This window comes from Phoenix dactylifera, unplaced genomic scaffold, assembly GCF_009389715.1.
Source record: "Phoenix dactylifera cultivar Barhee BC4 unplaced genomic scaffold, palm_55x_up_171113_PBpolish2nd_filt_p 001028F, whole genome shotgun sequence".
Taxonomy (NCBI): domain Eukaryota; kingdom Viridiplantae; phylum Streptophyta; class Magnoliopsida; order Arecales; family Arecaceae; genus Phoenix; species Phoenix dactylifera.
The window spans coordinates 1-20,642 of record NW_024068381.1 but is presented as its reverse complement, the minus strand read 5'-3'; the positions used below and the strand labels follow the sequence as shown (position 1 = coordinate 20,642).

Here is a 20,642-nt window from a genome sequence, read left to right as displayed (position 1 = left end):
TGTTTTTTTTTTTTGATACAAACTAGAAGATGGTGTTTGATTGCTTATTAGGGTTTGAAGACACGTATTTTTGGAAAATGGACAAATTTACCTATTTAACCTCACTATTAAAGCTGTGAATAAGTCGGGTTGACCCATGACTCGACCTGACCCACTTAGATCCGACCTATTTTGAAGGACCCGTGGGGCCGGTTCTAAGTTTACTGAATTGAAATCTAACCCATTTGAAATTTTGATAATTTTAGATTTTGAATCCTACAACTCGACCCGGCTCGATCTGAATCTGTAAAATTATTTGGGCTCGCAGGTTACACCCGCGGGGGTGCAAATACAAGTTTTGAAGCCATGGATGGGTTTACCCGAACTAGACCCAACCTAGATCCGAACCGAACCCAAATTTTTTAGGTTGAGTTTGGGCTATATATGGACTCGACCCAATCTGAATGATCTGTTGGGTCAAAAATTATAACAGTAGATCCGACCCGATCTGATCTGAGGAAGAGATAAAATTAATTTAAGTATTGGTAGTAATAATAAGATATTATTTTATTGTAGATTATACGACTAATTAAAGTATTATTTGAGAACAGACGCATCTTAATATTATTGTCCGCCAAAGAAGTAAACCCCGCGATCTTGTGCTAGGAATATTTAGGGCTCGTTTGGTTCGCAGGAAAAGGAGGGGGGAAAGTGTGGTCAACGGGAAAGTAATGAAATGCCTCTTGTTTGGTTGGAGTTTTCAAAGGAGAGAGATGGGAAAGTTGTATTCCCATGGGAATATGATTCCCACATTTCATGGGAAAGTCTTTCCCATGAGAAACATGGGAAAGTTACTTTCCCATGAGGTGGGAATCACTCCTTTTTTATTTTTTCCCAAAAAGACCCTTCAGCATTAAAGAAGCATTAAAGAGGCATTAAAGACCTAATTTTTATTAAGGACATAATAGGAATTATACATAACTTTCCTAGGAAAGTGGATGGTCAACCAAACATAAGCACTTTGGAAATTTGTCACTTTCCCATGGTTAACCAAACATGCCAAAAGTACTTTCCTAGGTATCCTCTTCCTAGGAATCTGATTCCCAGGAATCATATTCCTAGGAGGGAAAATACTTTCCGCGAACCAAACGAGCCCTTAGGTGCACAGCAACGGCACCGGCCTTGCTCATGGTGCACAAGAATGTCGTCGTACAAGTAGAATTCATGGTACGATAAATCATGATGAAGCAAAACTGGTGTTTAATTTTATGATCATAACGATCATAAACAAAATGGACACAAAGACACGACATTGTTTCCTGCAGAGTTCAATGCACTTGGACGAATAATAAAAAAATGCAAAAGAAAACATTACAGCCATCCAACCGATAAGACCAGGCCACAGGCGCAGTCAACTACACTTGGCGCTTCGCGATCTTGCCAACCTTTCTCCTGATTGGAGGGTTGCGGGAGAGGAGGGAGATGCCAAGGATCACGGCCGTCCATCACCAGCCGCCCCACGCTGGGAATGGATGGATCGATGGACGGGCCGTTCTGATGAAGGACACGAACGAACGGATTCAGGCTGGTCTGTAGTTAGGATGACCGGTAGGTGGTTGATTCACCGGGACTGGGAGGAGAGATTGGAAGCATGATCGGCGCCGTCGTCGTCGTTGTGGGCCCGCGGCCAGGGTGTCATGTCCATGGGGTAGCTGCCGAGGACGCGGAGGAAGGAGGTGAACTCTTGTACCTCCCCGAGCGCGTTCTGCGCCCGCGCCTCCGCCAGCGACGCCTGGAAGTCGACGTAGAACATGTAGTCGAAGTGCTTGGCCGTGCCGCCGTCGGCTTCGTCCACGATCCGGATGGGCCGGTTCCGGTGGGGGCGGCTCTCGATCTTGGTGAGGGAGATGTTCCGGAAAGCGAAGGCGGAGAGGACCTTGAAGAGCACGGAGGTGCCTTCCCCGTCTTGGGCGAACACGATACTGGTCTTGAAGGGCCGGTCGGTCCGCGGAATGATGGGCTCCCGGGACAGCATCACGAACCGGGTCACGTTGCTCGGGTCGTCCTGTATCCCGTCCGCCAGCACCTCCAGCCCGTACAGCTCCGCCGCCCGGGCCGACGCGATAGCCGCCGCGTCCCGGAGCCCGTTGGCAGCCACGTACTCGGCGGCGCCGGCGGTGTCGGGGAAGGCCTCGCGGGACACGTTGAGGCCCATGCCGCTGAGGGTGAGCTCGCACTGGGCCAGGGCCTGCGGGTGGCTCAGCACCCGGGTCAGGCACTCCCGCCGGACCCCCGGGAGGGCCATCAGGCAGTGGTGCACCGGCAGCTGGACCTCCCCCACGATGTGGAGGTGATGCCGGAGGAGGAGGTCGTAGTTTCGGTGGATGCTGCCGCCGAGGGAGTTCTCCACGGGAAGGACCGCGCGGTCGGCGATCCAGAGCTGCAGCGCCTGGAAGGCCGTCTCGAACTGGTCGCAGGGGATGGCCTCGCACTCCGGGTACGCCTTGCCCGCGGCCGCCTCGCTGTACGCCCCCGGGACGCCCTGGTAGGCCACGCGGAGCCGGGACCCGTGCATCGGGGTCGGGGCCAGGTCCGCGATCGTCAGCGGCCGCGGGAGCTGCACCACATCCAGAGTGGCGGCCGCGGCGGACTCGTGGCCGTTGACGACCGCGGGGACCGGGTTTGCCTCGTGGTGGTGGTTGTCCACCTCCCCCCTCCCAACGGCGGAAAGGATGGCGCAGGTGCTCTTCCAGTCGGCGAGGCTGGGTCCGACGGCGCCGTGGAAGAAAGAGCAGCCGGCGCCGGAGATCTCCGGGCGGTGGGTGATGCATTCGACGAGGTGGCGTCGGAAGCGGAGGGCGGGTTGGGGTAGTCTTCTGGGAATCGGCGGTACCGAAAGGGATTGGTGGGTTAAGGTTCCGAGGCTGCTGGTAGTGGGTAGAGGGAGAGGCTGGATCGCCGCCATCGCTGTCGGGTTAAATGTGATCGGACGCGCTATTACTGGAATTGAATAGCGGGGGGAGAAAGAGAGAGAGAGAGAGAGAGAGAGAGAGAGAGAGAGAGAGGGAGGAGAAGGAGATGAGAGGATGGTGGGTGGTTTGAGCTTAGGAGAGGGAGGCCTTTCCGAAGCTGGAGGGGAACAAGGCTGGTGGTGATTATATAGGCATGCGTACCGGGGAAAGGAAAGGAAAGGGGATGGAAAGTGTTTCGCAACGTTTTGGTTTGGTCTGGTCAATGCCGCACCTACCGTACCTGCTCTTGCTCTCCTCTCTCTGTCTGCTTCGTTCCATCCATATTCTAAAACTATCGCATCTTAATTAGCAATCCTAATCCGTTCTCGTGCTCTTAATGACCAACGTTTTATAAATCCAGCGTATCTATAAAAATGGGTGATACGGTAGGACGCGTCCCGGAGATTAGGACGACCCCACCTGAGCCACAGCATGCAGGATCCGCCTATGATGGATGGAGCAACTAGTTACTCCTATTTTTGTTTTTTTTTAAAAAAAATTCTGGAAGGAAAAAATTGAAGTACTCATCTTAGTCATTGAGTAAAAAAAATAAAATAAAAAAAGCCAGCATGGCCAAAAATAGATAGATATAAATAGATATTAGTATAATCATATCTATATCTCAATTTGTTTGAGAAAGAAATTAAATCGAGATGATTTCGATAATAATTTTTAAAATTAAAAACCATTCGGTTTCTATTTAGCTTTCGTCACTGGTACATTTTCCAATTCGAAAACGGAACATATCCAATTATTAATTTTCTTAGTACATTCTATATTTAGTATAAATCCAAATTGGAAACTACTTGAGATAATCTCTAGAACATTTATAAATATTAATAAAATTATAGACGTTAAATAAATGGTAGTAAATTATATTATAAATTATCTTATGAAATAAGCTTTTTTTTTCTTCTCTTTTCTTAGGTATAATATGTTCGTGAAATGTTGAAGGCAAAATGAAGGATTGAATTTTTCATAAATTTTTTTGTATTGAAAATTTATCATTATTTCTGATATAGTTGGACTTATTTTTAATTTAGATTGGCGTTTGTTGGATGATTGTATCATTATTTTTGAATTATTGAGTTTCTTTTATAGTGGTGTTATTAGTTTTCGATATATTTATTAATTGAGTTGATATGAATTATATTATAAAAATTATAAAGGACATCTTTAATTTGGCTATTTATATGCGACAATTTTGAAATTAATAAAAAAGTTTAATAATTTTTGGTTTCATTTTTGGTTTGTATTTTTTTCAATGACAGTTATATTTTTTTTATTTAAATAAATTTTCAGTTTTGGTTTTAGTTTTAGTTTTAGTGAGCGACACCAGATTTCGAGTTCGATTTCGGTTTTTTCACTAACAATACCAAATCTGCCTCATTAACATCTCTAACTTGGATAAGGATTTGATATTTATTGCATGTCCTTACTTTTTGTTGTGGCATTTAATAACGAAGATGATTTGGTATAATATGATTCATCCAACCTATGACTTATGTGAGGCCTAGAGGCACCCAGAAACTCTCCAAACATTTTGGTTTAGCCTCCTCTGCCGAGACTAGCAAACCTGAGTCAGCCAACCTTCGAGGTTGATATCTCTTGGCTCAGCTTAATCACTTAGGCCATCAATTTGAGCCAAGTAAGATCTTTCCATAAAGGAAGCAGCACGATCCCTCTGCCTCAAATCTGCATATGGTCTAAGCAATCTTATCATATATCAAGCTGTTATAACATATCTTACAAGATTGTTATACTACATCAACAGTTTGTTATGGTACAATCTTAAGTTTGTTGGATATGATTTGCTGGAGATTCGCAATCCTACTATAAATAAATTCACAGGCCCTCCACCAAAAAGATAACACAAAAGTTACTATAGCACCTACCGATCTGTGTTGAGAATCATTGCTTATTCTATTTATGCTAGGATTCCATTTCTTGTTTTATTCTACTAGAATACCTATCCTTAGTAGTTATCAAATCTTATCTTTTAGTGGGTGATAGTTATCCTTCCGCAAAAAAAGCAGCTCGATTCCTCTGCCTCAAATCTGCATATGGTCTAAGCAATCTTATCATATTTCAAGCAATTATAACATATCTCTGTAAGATTGTTATACTACATCAACAGTTTGTTACGGTACAATCTTAAGTTTGTTGGATATGATTTGCTGGAGATTCGCAATCCTACTATAAATAAATTCACAGGCCCTCCACCAAAAAGATAACACAAAAGTTACTATAGCACCTACCGATCTGTGTTGAGAATCATTGCTTATTCTATTTATGCTAGGATTCCATTTCTTGTTTTATTCTACTAGAATACCTATCCTTAGTAGTTATCAAATCTTATCTTTTAGTGGGTGATAGTTATCCTTCCGCAAAAAAAGCAGCTCGATTCCTCTGCCTCAAATCTGCATATGGTCTAAGCAATCTTATCATATTTCAAGCAATTATAACATATCTCTGTAAGATTGTTATACTACATCAACAGTTTGTTATGGTACAATCTCAAGTTTGTTGGATATGATTTGCTGGAGATTCGCAATCCTACTATAAATAAATTCACAGGCCCTCCACCAAAAAGATAACACAAAAGTTACTATGGCACCCTATCGATCTATATTGAGAATCATTGCTTATCCTATTTATGCTAGAATTTTATTCATTAATTTATTCTACTAGCATACCTTTCCTTTAGTGGTTATCAAATCTTATCTTTTAGTGGGTGATAGTTATCCTTCCGCAAAGGAAGCAGCTCAATCCCTCTACCTCAAATCTGCATATGATCTAAGCAATCTTATCATATGTCAAGCTGTTATAACATATCTTTACAAGATTATTATACTACATCAACAGTTTGTTACGGTACAATCTCAAGTTTGTTGAATATGATTTGCTGGAGATTTGTAAACCTACGATAAATAAATTCACAGGCCCTCGACCAAAAAGATAGCACAAAAGTTACTATAGCACCCTACCGATCTGTGTTGAGAATCATTGCCTATACTATTTATGCTAGGATTCAATTCCTTATTTTATTATACTAGAATACCTATTCTTTAGTAGTTATCAAATTTTACCTTTTAGTGGGTGATAGTTATCCTTATCCTTTAGTAGTGATCAAGTGTTATCTTTTAGTAGGTGATAGTTATCCGTATTCTTTAATAGTAGTCACGTCTTATCTTTTAGTATATGTTAGTTTCTGAATTTGAGTAGGAATCAAACATTCCACCCATTGATGTTCTATTTAAAGGGACCGTTGGTGTCTTCTTTAGTATTGTTACGTTCTAAACCCATCACCTGGGCGGACCACGTGACACGGCAGCATGAGCCCTAAAGCAGTGCCCTAAAGATCATATAAGGCCTAAAATAAATAAAATCCAATAACACCACAATTAATCAATTAATCTAAATAAATAAATCCAATATATCCAATTAACCAAACTGATTTAGTTACAAGAACTTCAAATATTCATCGGTATCAAGAAAAAATAAACTAACTACTTAATGACTTTGATACTCAAGCTCCAAGTCTAACCCATCTGAAATTATACATCTTGCGACTCTAAAAAAGAGAGAAAAAGAAGAGGTTGTGAGCTTTACAGCCTAGTAATAATCTCCACACATCCACACCAACACAACAATAATATATGTTTGAAAACTATAAGAAATCATTGCACACATCATGAAATCATAAATTGGCTATCAATAATGCTCAAATAATCAGTATAAATATGTACATTAAATACCAATAGAAATCCAGCTACACAAGAGTGATATATCATGCAATATCTCATAAATATTTATTAGTGTTTTCAATATTTTTCATTCCATTCATTTTTAACTTGATTCGGATCAATTATCTTTTGACTTTGGGCCAAATCTCATCAGTCACATTTTCCAGCCTGTGGTGGAGCTTGTTAAGATTACATTTCCAATCTATGACGGAGCCTGCTATAGTTTCACATTTCCAAAGTATGATGGGTCCTGCAACAGTTTCACATTTCTAGCCTGTGATGGGGCCTGCCAAAAATACTATATTTTTATCCTGTGACAAGGCCTACCATAGTAACGAGATAAGCCCAAAGTCTTTGATTATTCTATCTGGTTCATATCCACACATCATTTTTTTTTTACTTCTGGTTTTGGACTAACCACAGTCATGTTTACAATCTGTGATGGGGCAACCAATATAACATGGTTAGTTCAGAGCACCACATCCATTAGTCCGATTATGCAAGTATAGGTTATGCTCATATATGCATCCATCATACCATCAATTTCAAGCATACTTGATCAAAATATAATTTAATATAGAGATCATCAAAAAACTACTCTTGCTTCTTGTTTATCTTGATCATTAGCACATCATACATATATAGGTACAAAAATATTGCTTCTAGACAGATTAGTGTATAAGAATTCTTACCTCTTTGTTGACAGCCAGATAAACTAATCACCTGCCCACACTGCTATCTACGAACTGAGGTGCGCAGAACCTTGCTCAATGTCCTCTTGTCCAAAAAATTATTTTCCTACAGAATTAAGTCAACATTAAAAATTGTCCGAGATATCCGACAACCTAGAACCCTCTACTGATTAACTAAAGGGGTCCATCATGTAGCAACCCAGGACTTTCTAGCAACCCTCACAACCAATGATCTTTCTGGATTGAGCTAGAGAGAAAGTACCAATCGAAAGAGAGAGAAACTAGAGTATAAGATTTTATTAGGCTTCTTTCTGTCTGAATGATTGTAGCCCCATACAAAACCAGGGCTTGAATATGTAAGTAGATTCGTATAGAAAGATATACGATGCCAACTAGATAACAATGCACAATTATTTGGAATCAGTCACTATAGCATAACTCAATCCATCTAATCAAGAAACATATATCCAATTAAAGTAATAGATCAAAAATTATGGGCCTAATGGTGACTGACAAGAGTCGGGTGCAGGATGGACGGAGTAGACTAGGTAGCAGCATCCAACGATCTGGGTCGGTCTGCTCTATCCATTCAATGGTTCAGGTAACACAATAAGAATTCATGATGATAGAGTCCAATGGTGCTCGGCGATGGTCAAGGTAAGGCTAGCATTACGAATGGTCACAGTGATACTGATCCAAGATCCTATATTGGGTCAACCCGAGTCTACAATAAGAATATTTGTGACCCTCCTGTTGGGGTGCAAAGTCCTCCGATTAGAACGTTCTTATATAGATCAATCTCTTCTTATGAAATCAAACTCAATTATATATAAAAAAAAGTAGACTAGTAACCTAGACTGCCTACCGGCGTCCACCAGGGTCCATCACCAGATCCTCCCTGAGTCCCTTCTACCACCTACCTAAGTCAACTAGAGAGAGACCAAGAGAGAAAAAGAAGAAGAAGGGAAGTGAGAGAAACATAATAGAGAGGAGAGAGAAAGAGAGAGGAGAGAGGAAAGAGAAAGTGAGAGCTTTCTCTTCTTCTCCAAAATAGGCGAGAGTCTGTCTCTCCCTTCTCTCTTCTCAGACTAGGGGTGGCACGGCCAAGGGCGGTCAAGCTCCGGCAACAGTGGCCTTCGGTGCGGCACCACCGGCGACAATGGTTGGTCGGCAAGAAGAAGGGAAGAAGATCAATCCACACCACCCAACTTCAAACTTTTCAAATTGACCCTTTACCGTGGCTATCTCCCAATCTATAGTCACATGAATACAAGGGTCCCCAAGGGCGACGTAACTCGGCCTTTTCTCGGCAGCCAGCGGCGATGAACAAGCAAGAAAGGAGGCCAAAATAGAGCACTCTATTTTTTGATGAAATCCCAGTGATTTGCCAGCTTAATGATGCATTCGCAAAACTGCTCTCCCAAGTGCAGGAGAATCGCACAAGTAGTAAAACTCGGAAGTTCGAGATCGAATCCTCAGGGAACGATATATGTAATATTAGCATAATTTTAGATGTAATTTTTAGTTGATTTTCAGAAATTAAAAGCAGAGAATAATACGTAAATAAACAAAGTTCATTAAAATAGAGATGGTTAGGGATCTGGAATCTCCCTTGATGATATTATTTTCAACAATTAAATTCTACGATTCTTGATTAAGGATCAATCAGATAGAATAGTTCTAATTATGGAGTATATAATTTGGAAACATGAATTCAAGATCTAAGTATTTATCGTGTCAATTACGTCTACGACAAATCAAACATCGAAACAATCCATGCATCAATAAATATAAACCATAAAAGATCTAACTAATAGATAAGTATGCAAGAATCAAAAACATATTAATAGATGTAAATCAAAGAGATCAATCGTTCAGAATTTACTTGAAAGAAAATAAGACATCAAAGGTTCCTCCATCACCCTTCACCTAAGAAATCAGCCTCTCATTAAAGACATTAGCCTCCCTCTATTTTTTTCTTATATTTTTGGAAAACAGAGCATTGCTCTGTTTTTTTTTTTTTTTTTAATGGCAGCCTCTCTATATTTTTTTCCGAATGAGAGAAGATAGACCCCTTCCTAGCCGAGAGAGAGATAACCCCTTGGCTTTCGCCCCCCCCCCCCGATCGCCCGCGGTGGAGAGGAGCTGAGAACGGACGCCGAGGATCGTGCGTGGGAGGCTGAAAACGCGGAGCGGACGAGGAGGGGAGCTGAGACGCACGTGGATGGCTGGATAGCGGAAATGAGAGATCGCAGGGCCTTGGATGCAGAGGATCGGAAGATTTTTGAAACGAGAAAGAAACAGGTGTGGGAGATTGCACGCGGGCGGATCCAGGCAGAAGAAGCGGATGGATCGGAAGGAAGCACGGACGCGGAGGGGTGGATCTGGGATCGGAGGGTGCTTCGCGGACGACTAGGACTTTGCTGGGACTCGGATGGACGTGGATCCGGATGCTTAGTGTGATGCTAGGACGCACTGTGAACTGGGACACGTGGATGGATGAACGCGGAAGCGAAAGAAGCGGACGCGGTGGAGGAGGCGGACGGCTGGGCTTGATCGTGAAGAGTGCTGGAGCATGGATGCTTTGGCATGCATCGCGGGAAGGAGCTAACAGCGGAATATTGCACACGGGAGAAGGAATTGCTGAAGAACAGGATGTTGGGACGATCACGAATCCGAAAGTAGGGAGCAGGGGACTCGGGGGAATTGAGAAGGATCGGGATCTCTTCCACGTGGGCGGAAGCGTGGGATTAGACGTAGACGGCTGCATCGCGATCTTCTTCAAATGGACGCACGGGATGAGACGAGAAGGAAGCTGGACACGTTGCTGATTTCTTTCTTTATTTTGAATTCCAATGCAGAATTCCAATGCACTCTGGGGACTGTGATGTGTACACAAGTGTTTCTCGGGTGCAAGTGTGCTTGACCAGGTTCAATTCTGCTCCAGTGTAATCAGGCTTGAAGTCATGAATCATCCCAATCTATACCAAATGCACATTTAAACTCTAATTTACGATAACTTGTGCCAAATAAAAATATAATATTAAATCAGCAACTTTATCGTTATCTGTTGGCAATAATACTAATTTAAGTAGTATGTAGATCGTACTTTTGTGCTCTCATCAGACCCCCCAACTAGCTTATTGCTAATCTCTAGCAATTAACAAGCAAACGATAAAATGAGAGTGCAAAAGATGTGGTTTAACCTATGACTTTTTATTGGAGCTAAAGACAAAAAAACTGAGATACGTACCCATTTTCGTAGGAAATCACGATTGCACTAAGCACGTACAACAAGCCGTTAAAATCCTAGATTACCCTAGTGGACGAGTGTTGTCTCATGAGGGTTTGCAGAGATGTTACCCACAAACATCATGAATGATATGACATGACATGAGATCCTAATAAACATGTGAAATAAATTCTAAGCTAATACACATGCAGTTAATTAATATATATTTTCAAGCATGGCAACTATATATCAAAGCAAGAAAAATATGAATGTGTAGTGTGCATAAAATAGCATGACTTTCTCAGAGTACTAATGCCTCCACCACAACAGGGCACCGCCTGAGTTTTAGGCGCGCTACTCAAGTTCACAAGTGTTTTCTATAGTTTGTTAGAATCTGATCCACCAAATTTTCAGAATATCACATGTTGTCGAAATTTGTTAAGAATGGTTCGCATATAAAGAAAGAGCTATCATTCCCAACCAAACAACCCAGGTACACAGAGGTCTAACATAATAGAGTCAAACCAGCCATTACCACATATCACTAGGTTCAGCCTGACCAACTTATTCATGCTTATTTTTATTTCATTTGTTTTTTTTTTAAACACAAATGACGACTACAACTGTCCTACCCCATTAGGCTCTAGTAAGGTCCATGTAGCGAGCTTTCAGCCAATGACCCCCGATCCAGTTGGCTCAAGACATTAGATGAAACATCTCTCGGACTTAATTACTCGAACTAGACTATGCCACAAGGCCAGACTTGTCATCATAAGGATTTTTTTTTAAAGTAATAATTATGCAAGAAAAGAGAAGGTAGACTGAACCATATGGATATTTTTATTATATACGTGACTGCATCGTGACTATAGGTCAACCAAGGTCGGATCATAAGGCACCTAAGTAATTTAGCTGGATATTCAATCTCTATCTTTATGTGAAAACTAAATCATGAACCTTATGGTACGAACAAGGATACTCGTACTTCTTTTACGGATAAAGCTAACAAGAATGCAGTTAACAAATATGAACTTGTTGCCCAGATAGACAACCCAAGAGGGGGGGTGAATTGGGTTTTAAAATAATTTAGATAATTAAAACGATGTGGTTGATTAATTAAAAACTATTGCAAGTTATTTAATTAATGCTAAGTGCTGTGAGTGATGTGAGGGGAAGAAGAAGAGAGACAATCCAATGCAAACACAGAGTTTTATAGTGGTTCAGAGCTACCCCTTGCTCCTACGTCCACTCCCCAAGTCTCTCTTGGGAATTCACTATAACCCCCTTGGATTACAGCCGGTTGTTTTGCAAGCTCACAACCAAACTTGTTGTTTTACGAGCTCACAACGAACTCGGTCGGTTTTTCCAGGCTCACCGACTAGAACCAACCCCGATTGTTTTTCCGGGCTCACAATCAAACCCTTACACGCGTTGGTTTTTAACTTGGCTCACCAACCAACCTTAGTCCCCTTGATTCAATCCCCCGATTGAACCAAGTAAATACAAGTTATAGAAAGAAAGAAAAATAAGCTTCTCAAAAGCAGATGTAAAATAATATAATCAAAAGAGGAGTTTAGAAGCCCTCAAACGCTTTTAAGCTGAAGTAGAGGAATGGCTTCTTGAACTCCGGTCTCCTCTCGAATGTGTAGTCGACTTGAATGCTGGAGGAGAAGGCTTTAATTGCTGGGAAGATGTAGGTGGAGCTGTAAATGCAGATCTTCCCTTTTTCGTTGAAGAGCACGTTGCAGAGCTTGAATCCTTGATTAGTTGGAGTGGAATGACTGTTCTCTGCCTTGCTACAGTCTTCTGTGGCTATTTAAGCCAACCTCCACGGAAACTAGCCGTTACACTGCTTTTTCTGCCCGTTCTGCACACTCTGCGCAGCCTGACAATATGACCGTTGGTGGGTTGGAGTCGACTCGCGCGATCAGGAGTCGACTCGGCTGTAGCGGGAGTCGACTCAAGCTTTTCCGGAGTCGACTCGGCAACTGTTCCAAATTTGAATTAAAGTTGCCGTCGCGACTGGGAGTCGACTCGTCTTGACCCGGAGTCGACTCGCCAACTTCTGGAGCTGACCTGGCAATTTTGGAGTCGGCTCATCCACTGAAGTCCGTGGATCCAATTTTGAATTTTGTCCACTCGAGTCGACTCGACTGTCCTTGGAGTCGACTCGAATCTCAGAGCCCGAACTCCCGATTCTCTGTCTTTTGGCTCATCCAGTCTTGGAGTCGACTCGAACTTCCTTGGAGTCGACTCGGCTCTCAGTTTCCGAAAGTTGGTCTTCTGCCTTTTGACGTGAAGCTTGTCTTGGAGTCGACTCGAGCTGTCTGGGAGTCGACTCGAATCTCAGACTCGAAAACTGCTCTCTGACTTTTCTTTGTGTACCTCTTGGAGTCGACTCTTACTACCCTGGAGTCGACTCGTTGAACATTGGAGTCGACTCGCGCACTTCAGGAGTCGACTCGTTGACAGGTTCTGAGATGAGGCTTTCTGTTCTTCTTTCTGTTCTCAATCGGAGTCGACTCGTACTAGTCTGGAGTCGACTCGAGCTCGTGCCAGTGAACTTGATACGCTTGGAGTCGACTCGTGATACTCGGAAGTCGACTCGAGTCTCAGACTTTGGTTCAGCAGACTTCTTAACTTATCCAAAATACTATGAACCAAATCTAGAGACACTTGGACAGAATTTTCACTGAAACACTCAATTGAATTCATTAGTAATCACAAGATATACTCAAATGCTTTGAGCTCATCAAAATCAAATGGGGTTTTAATCAATCACTCCACAATCTCCCCCTTTTTGATGATGACAAAACTTTGAGTATATGTAAAATGACTTGCTCAATAAATAATGAAATAAAATCCATAAATGAATTCAAATGTCTGATAATTTAATTTATCCAAGTTTGAAAGGAGTGAAACAGCAAATTTCGGAGTTAAAGCTCCCCCTTTCATTTGGAATTATATAAGCCTTCATATTATGCAATCAATTGTTTGGCTTATATGTCATTAATGATTTAGCTTGATTAAAATTCAGATTCTCCCCCTCAACATATGCATTCAACTATGTTTTGATTCTCTGAATTTTCTTTTAATGCTATGAAGTTTTTGAACTGAATTTTTTGTTTTTAGAGGAAAAATCTGTCAATTTGTTCTTGAGTAGGATTCAGCTAATCTCCGAATATCCCTTGAATAGATTCTGGAGATTACTCCATTAGGAGCCCCAAAAGAGAGATAATGAGCCTCGAGGTACCGAATCCACTTAGAACAAATTTGTGTGTCTTTTTATTGATTTCCATTGATTTCTTTTACATATTTCATCCATATTTCTCCCCTTTTACATATTATATACATATTTCTCCCCCTTTTTGTCATCATACGAAAAAGGAGGTAATCACACACAATCAATGGCACAACCAATCATCAAATGGCACAGAAATGAAGATAAGATGTCTACTCATTGTATTGATATGAATGTGAATACATTTGAGCATACAATACGTAAAGCAAAGCAATACAAAACAAAGCAAAAAGAACATCTATGGTCTCCTCGAGGATGAAGATCCCCCCCTCGAGGATGTATCTCCCCCTCTCGATGATGCATCTCCTCCTCTGGAGGATGTGGCTCCTCCTCTCGAGGATGTGGCTCCTCCTCTCAATCGGCTCTGCTCCATGAGGAGGGTGACTGCATCTGTGACATGGCCAAGCTGTGTGATGATAGACGTGGTGGCTCTGCTATGTGTAGTGGAGAGCTCTGTCACCGACGCCTGAAGCCCAGTCACCGATGTCTGAAGTGCGTCCAGCTTGTCGATGAGTACATTCGCCAAGCGCTCGGCCCCCTCGGTGGTGGTGTGCATGTCACGACCTATCTCCTCTCGCATCTGTCGAGTGGAGCTCGTGACCTCACTCATGCTGTGGAACTGGGCCTGGACCAAACTCCGGACATTGTAGATCTCTTCCCGTACATGAGCCGTCATGTCAGTCATGGCTGTCAAGGAAGGGACCAACTGAGAAGATACGGGTGCAGGAGTGGGAGCAGGCACCGCACCTCGGAGCTCCCGAAGCAGCTCATCCCTCACCTCTCTGACTATCTCCTGTCGCAGCTCCCGGAGCTGCTCAGGATCAATCCGGACCGCCATAGAGGGTGGTGCCGAGGAGGAAGGTCCGACAGAGGTGGTAGGAGCAGGAGGAGTGGATGGAAGGTCTGGATGGTCTGGAAGGTCTGGGTAGTCTGAATCGGGCTCAGGACTGGGTGAAGGTCTGGTGGTCTGAGCGGTGAGGGTAGACTTCCTAACCCATACCCCCTCTCTCTTCCGAAACCCCATCCTGTGCATGGTCCCCGTACAAAAGCGATCTGTCCATCGCAATGCACGAGAGGGTTCCCTCTCAGGAATGGAAATCTCGTACTCCCTAAAGAGAAGAGTAAAAATCATGCCGTATGGGAGGGTGAGCCTAGGTCTATCTAGGGGCTCACACATATACCTATATATGAGTTTGGGGAAGTTGACCGGGGTGTCCTGAAGAATGTAAGACATAATAGCTAGGTCCCTCTCATTTACAAAATCAAATCTTCCTGTCTTAGGGAAGACAGACCTGGACAGAATACTCAAAAGGATTCTCACTTCAACAGGAAGTGAACTAGCAGATACCTCGTCTAGGGGGGACTGAGGTGGATGCCCTAAGACGACCGTAAGGGCCTCAACTCTATCCTCAGGGTGTGCGGGAGCCACCCCTACTAGTGGAAGGTGGAGGATGTGGCCAATAAGATCCTCCGTGACAAACACAGGGACACCGGCTACTGTGCCCTCGATACCCCCATCTCCCCGATGGACGGTACCGTAAAACTCTCTAACGAGCCCTGGATATGTGGGGAGGTCCAATGTAAGGAAGAACTCTAAGCCCTGGGCTCTAAGCCTATCACCTATGGTGAACCCTTCCCGGGAGAGGAAGTCGAAATCGACATACCTCCCGGTGGAGACGACCTTCCCGGCCAATGGCCTCGCGGGAACCGCCCTAGGCGGGGAACGAGCCGGAGGTGGTTGCCTCGCGGGATCGTGCCGCGCCTTGGAGCGCCGCTCGGGACCGGCCTCGGGACGGGACCTCTTCCTAACCACGGTCTTACGAGGCATCTTGACCTAAATGGGAAGAAACACCTAAAGGACGGAGAAAGGTCGACGGAGGAGACTCGGGACGGACCGGAGACGACCTAGGAACGGACGAAAACCCTAAGAACCGGTGAAAAATCGACCGAACAGAGGTTGGAGACGATCGGGGAAGACCTAGGAGTCGGCTCTAGGGCTTTTTGAACAGTGGCGGCTTGAAAGAAAAGTGTTTGCGAAACGACAAACCTAGGGTTAAAAAGTCGGATCCCGACTGCGAGTCGACTCCCCTGAGTCGCGAGTCGACTCGACCTCGAGTCGACTCCAGAATATGCGCGAGTCGACTCTCCTTATGCGCCTGTAGACTTCGAGTCGACTCCCGACAATGTGCGAGTCGACTCCTCCTCAGCTGCCATCTTTGCGAGTCGACTCCCGCAAATGCGCGAGTCGACTCCCCCTTAGGAGCCGGCTCTGAAACTTACTCGAGTCGTCTCTAACCTTGGCACGCACCTAAAAGTCATGCTATAACCGTGCCAAATGAGGGAAAATCACCTAATTGGGATCTGATTTGATGATCATTGAATGTAAACTCTATTTTAACCGCATTCTAATCATCAAAATCAATTAATCTAGTGGAAACTCCCACTAGGATGGATCAATCACTCCTAATCCCCTCCTAAGCACGCTAAACCTCTGTTCACTTAGGGGTTTTGTAAAAATATCTGCTAATTGATTATCAGTACAAACAAATTGGAGTGACACATCACCATTCAATACATGATCTCTTATGAAGTGATGTCTTATCTTAATGTGTTTAGTTCTTGAATGTTGAATTGGATTTTTAGTTAGATTTATGGCACTTGTATTATCACAATTAATGGGGATTTTATCTTGTTTAATGCCATAATCTTCTAATTGTTGTTTAATCCACAAGATTTGAGCACAACAACTCCCGGCTGCCACATATTCAGCTTCTGCAGTGGATAATGCAACCGAGTTTTGTTTCTTGCTAAACCATGAGATTAGGTTTTCTCCTAGAAACTGACACGACCCGCTGGTACTTTTTCTATCAAGCTTACATCCAGCGAAGTCTGAATCTGTGTACCCTATTAAGTTTAGGCTAGATTCTTTAGAGTACCATAGCCCTATGTTCTTAGTTCCTATTAAGTATTTAAAAATTCTCTTAACTGCAGCTAGGTGTGATTCTTTAGGATTAGCCTGATATCTAGCACACATGCAAACACTAAACATAATATCAGGTCTACTTGCAGTAAGATATAGTAAAGATCCTATCATACCTCTATAAAGTTTTTGATCTACAGATTTACCTGATTCATCTTGATCTAATTTGCATGATGAGCTCATGGGGGTGCTGATTGATTTGTTTCCTTCCATATCAAACTTCTTGAGCATCTCCTTGACATATTTTGCTTGATTGATGAAGATGCCTCCTTCAGATTGTTTGATTTGAAGCCCGAGGAAGTAGTTCAGCTCTCCCATCATGCTCATCTCAAACTCACTCTGCATCAAATCAGCAAACTCTTCGCAGAGGCGATTGTTAGTAGCACCGAAAATGATATCATCAACATAAATCTGTACTAATAGCATCTCCTTATTTTGCTTTTTCAGAAATAATGTTGTGTCTACATTTCCCCTAGAGAATTCATGTTCTAATAGGAATTTACTAAGTCTCTCATACCATGCTCTAGGTGCTTGTTTTAATCCATAAAGTGCTTTGTTCAGTTTATACACATGATTAGGGTATTGATGATTTTCAAAACCAGGAGGTTGTTCTACATACACTTCCTCATTAATATACCCATTTAAAAATGCACCTTTTACATCCATTTGAAATAGTTTGAAATCCTTAGAGCATGCATATGCTAATAATAGTCTAATAGCCTCAAGTCTAGCTACGGGAGCAAAAGTTTCATCAAAATCTATGCCTTCTTCTTGATTATAACCCTTTGCCACTAGTCTAGCCTTATTCCTTATAACAATTCCATTTTCATCTAGCTTATTTTTATATATCCATTTTGTACCTATAATTGGATATTTAGAAGGTCTCTCTACTAGATCCCACACTTTGTTTCTAGTAAATTGGTTTAGTTCTTCTTGCATTGCATTTATCCAATTTACATCATTTTCGGCTTCTTCTATATGTTTGGGCTCAAAGTGTGAAACGAAAGCTAGATGGTTATTTAGATTTCTAAGTGAAGCTCTAGTCCTAACCGGTTGAGATGGATCATCTAGAATGAGTTCCTTAGGATGCCAGTGAGCATACCTCCAAGCTTTTGTTAGCCCATGATCCACAATAGCCTCTTGGCTTGATGATTCTCCTTCAATCAACTTTTGATTATCATCTTGTAATCCCATCTCATCTATCTTTTCCTCAAGTATTTCAACATCATCATCAAAATTAACTTTCTTACTAGAGGAGATGTCACTAGAGTCATCAAATACTACATGTATAGATTCTTCTATGACTAAGGTTCTTTTATTAAATACTCTATAGGCTTTACTAGTTGTAGAATAACCTAAGAATATTCCTTCATCAGATTTAGGGTCAAATTTCCCTAGATTATCTTTCCCATTATTATGCACAAAACACCTACATCCAAAAACATGAAAATAATTAACCTTTGGTTTTCTGTTTTTCCACAGTTCATAAGGTGTTTTCTTTATAATGGGTCTCAATAGAACTCTATTTAATATGTGACAAGAGGTATTAATGGCTTCTTCCCAAAAGTACTTAGGGAGGTTACTTAAAATAACATAGTTCTAGCCATTTCCTCTAGTGTTCTATTCTTCCTTTCCACAACTCCATTTTGTTGTGGTGTCCTAGGTGCTGAGAAATTATGGGTTATCCCCTTTTTACTGCAAAATTCATCAAAATGATTGATTTTTGAATTCGGTACCATGGTCACTTCTAATGGCTATGACTGAAGACTCTCTAGCATTTGTTACTTCCTTATGGAACTTCTTAAAAACAGAAAATGCTTGATCCTTTTGTGCTAGAAACATGACCCATGTGTACCTAGAGTAATCATCTACTATAACTAGACCATATTTATTTCCACCTAGGCTTGTTGTTCTAGTTGGACCAAATAGGTCCATGTGTAGTAATTCTAGAGGCCTAGAAGTAGAGACACATTTTATGGATTTAAAAGAGTTCCTAGATTGTTTGCCAAATTGACATGCTTCACATATTTTGTTCTTTTCAAATTTTAATTTTGGCAAACCTATCACGGAGTCTCTTTTAACTAGTTTAGTTATTGTGTCCATGCTTGCATGACCTAACTTACGGTGCCATAACCAACTAGCATCATTATCTTTAGTTTCATTTACAACTAGACATTGGTTATGTTTTGCAAGATCTTCTAGGTCTACAACATATACATTTCCACGTCTAATTCCTTTAAAAACTAAACTATTATCATTAGGATTTGTTATAATGCATAGTGATGGTTTAAACATAACATCATATCCTATATCACATAATTGACTAATGCTTAACAAGTTATGGCTTAAGACCATCAACATATCTAACATTATCTATAAAAGTAGAAGGGGTGATTTGAATTTTACCAATACCAATGATATGACCTTGGTTGTTGTCTCCAAAAGTCACAGCACCTCCCTTCTTAGCTTCAAGGGTGAAAAATTGATCTTTATCACCCGTCATGTGCCTTGAGCAGCCACTATCCAAATACCAGCGGTTTTTGTTGACCTTGGCTGCAAGACACTCCTACACAAGCAAATCATGTCATCTTAGGTACCCCAAGTTTTCTTGGGTCCTTCATGGTTAGTCAAGTTGGTTCCTTTTGGAACCATACCCTTTTTAATTTTCCTTTTTGTTTTACTTTTCCTATAGTCACATGCATTTGCCTTATGTCCTATAGTTCCATAACAAAAGCAGGTTATTTTCTTAGTTTTAGTTTCTCCAGCTTTAACAAAAGAAGTTACTAAGAAGTTTTTGTTTATTTCTTGGTTTATACCCTAAACCCGCTTTATTAAATACTGCTCGTTGACTATTTAGTATCATGTTTAATTTTTCAGAACTATATGTAAATTTTTCAAACTAAGAGTTTGTATTTGTTAAGTTCTTTAGTTAGTGTTTGATTTTCTGTTTTTAGATCATTAAGTTCTTTTGTAAGATCCTTATCTAAGGTTTGTTTATATTTTTTAAGTTCTGAAAATTCCTTAGTTAGTTTTTCATTATCTTTAGTTAAGGTGTTAGTCTTTTGAGTTAAAAGTTGGTTGTTTGTTTTAAGTTCAATATTTTCTTTGGTGATTAAGTCCTTATCCTTAACTAATTTATCGTATTTATGTAGGTATGATTGATTAGCTATTTTCAGTTCTTTATTCTTAAGATTTATAGCCTTATATTCTACCATTAACTCATTAAATGCATCATAAAGTTCATCAAAAGAAAAATCAAGATGCGTATCGGAAGTTACCCTCGTTTTCGTTGGCCATGAAGCAGAAATTGGCCTTCTCTTCTTGTTCATCATCTGATGAGGAGGATGATGAGTCGGAGTCGGATAGTGTAGTGACAAGAGCCTTCTTCTTCTTTGTACTTACTCTCCTTCTTCAGTAAGGGGCACTCTGCTCTTATGTGACCCGGCTTCTTGCACTCGTAACACCCAATCCCCTCGTTTTCCCTTTCCTTACCTTTGTCCTTGCGGTAGAAATTTGAGGGGCCTCTCCTTTGATGATAGGACTTCTTGTGGTTGATGAATCTCTTGAACTTGCGCACAAGAAGAGCCTCACCATCATCTTCCTCATGTTCTTCTTCTTCACTGCTGCTACTGCAGGACAAGTCCTTGTTAGATGAAGTAGATTTAAGTGCTATTACCTTTTTCTTATGGGAGGACTCTTCT

At 41.7% G+C, this 20,642-nt stretch overlaps 1 protein-coding gene across 1 annotated transcript; it reads right to left on the bottom strand.

The window, feature by feature from the left end:
- Window positions 1-1,183: 1,183 nt before the first annotated feature.
- LOC103717694 (arogenate dehydratase 1-like) lies at window positions 1,184-3,102 on the bottom strand. Its single transcript, XM_008806173.4, has one exon. The coding sequence runs from the start codon at window positions 2,942-2,944 to the stop codon at window positions 1,601-1,603; it is 1,344 nt and encodes a 447-aa protein (XP_008804395.2). The 5' UTR covers window positions 2,945-3,102; the 3' UTR covers window positions 1,184-1,600.
- Between the last annotated feature and the right edge of the window lie 17,540 nt (window positions 3,103-20,642).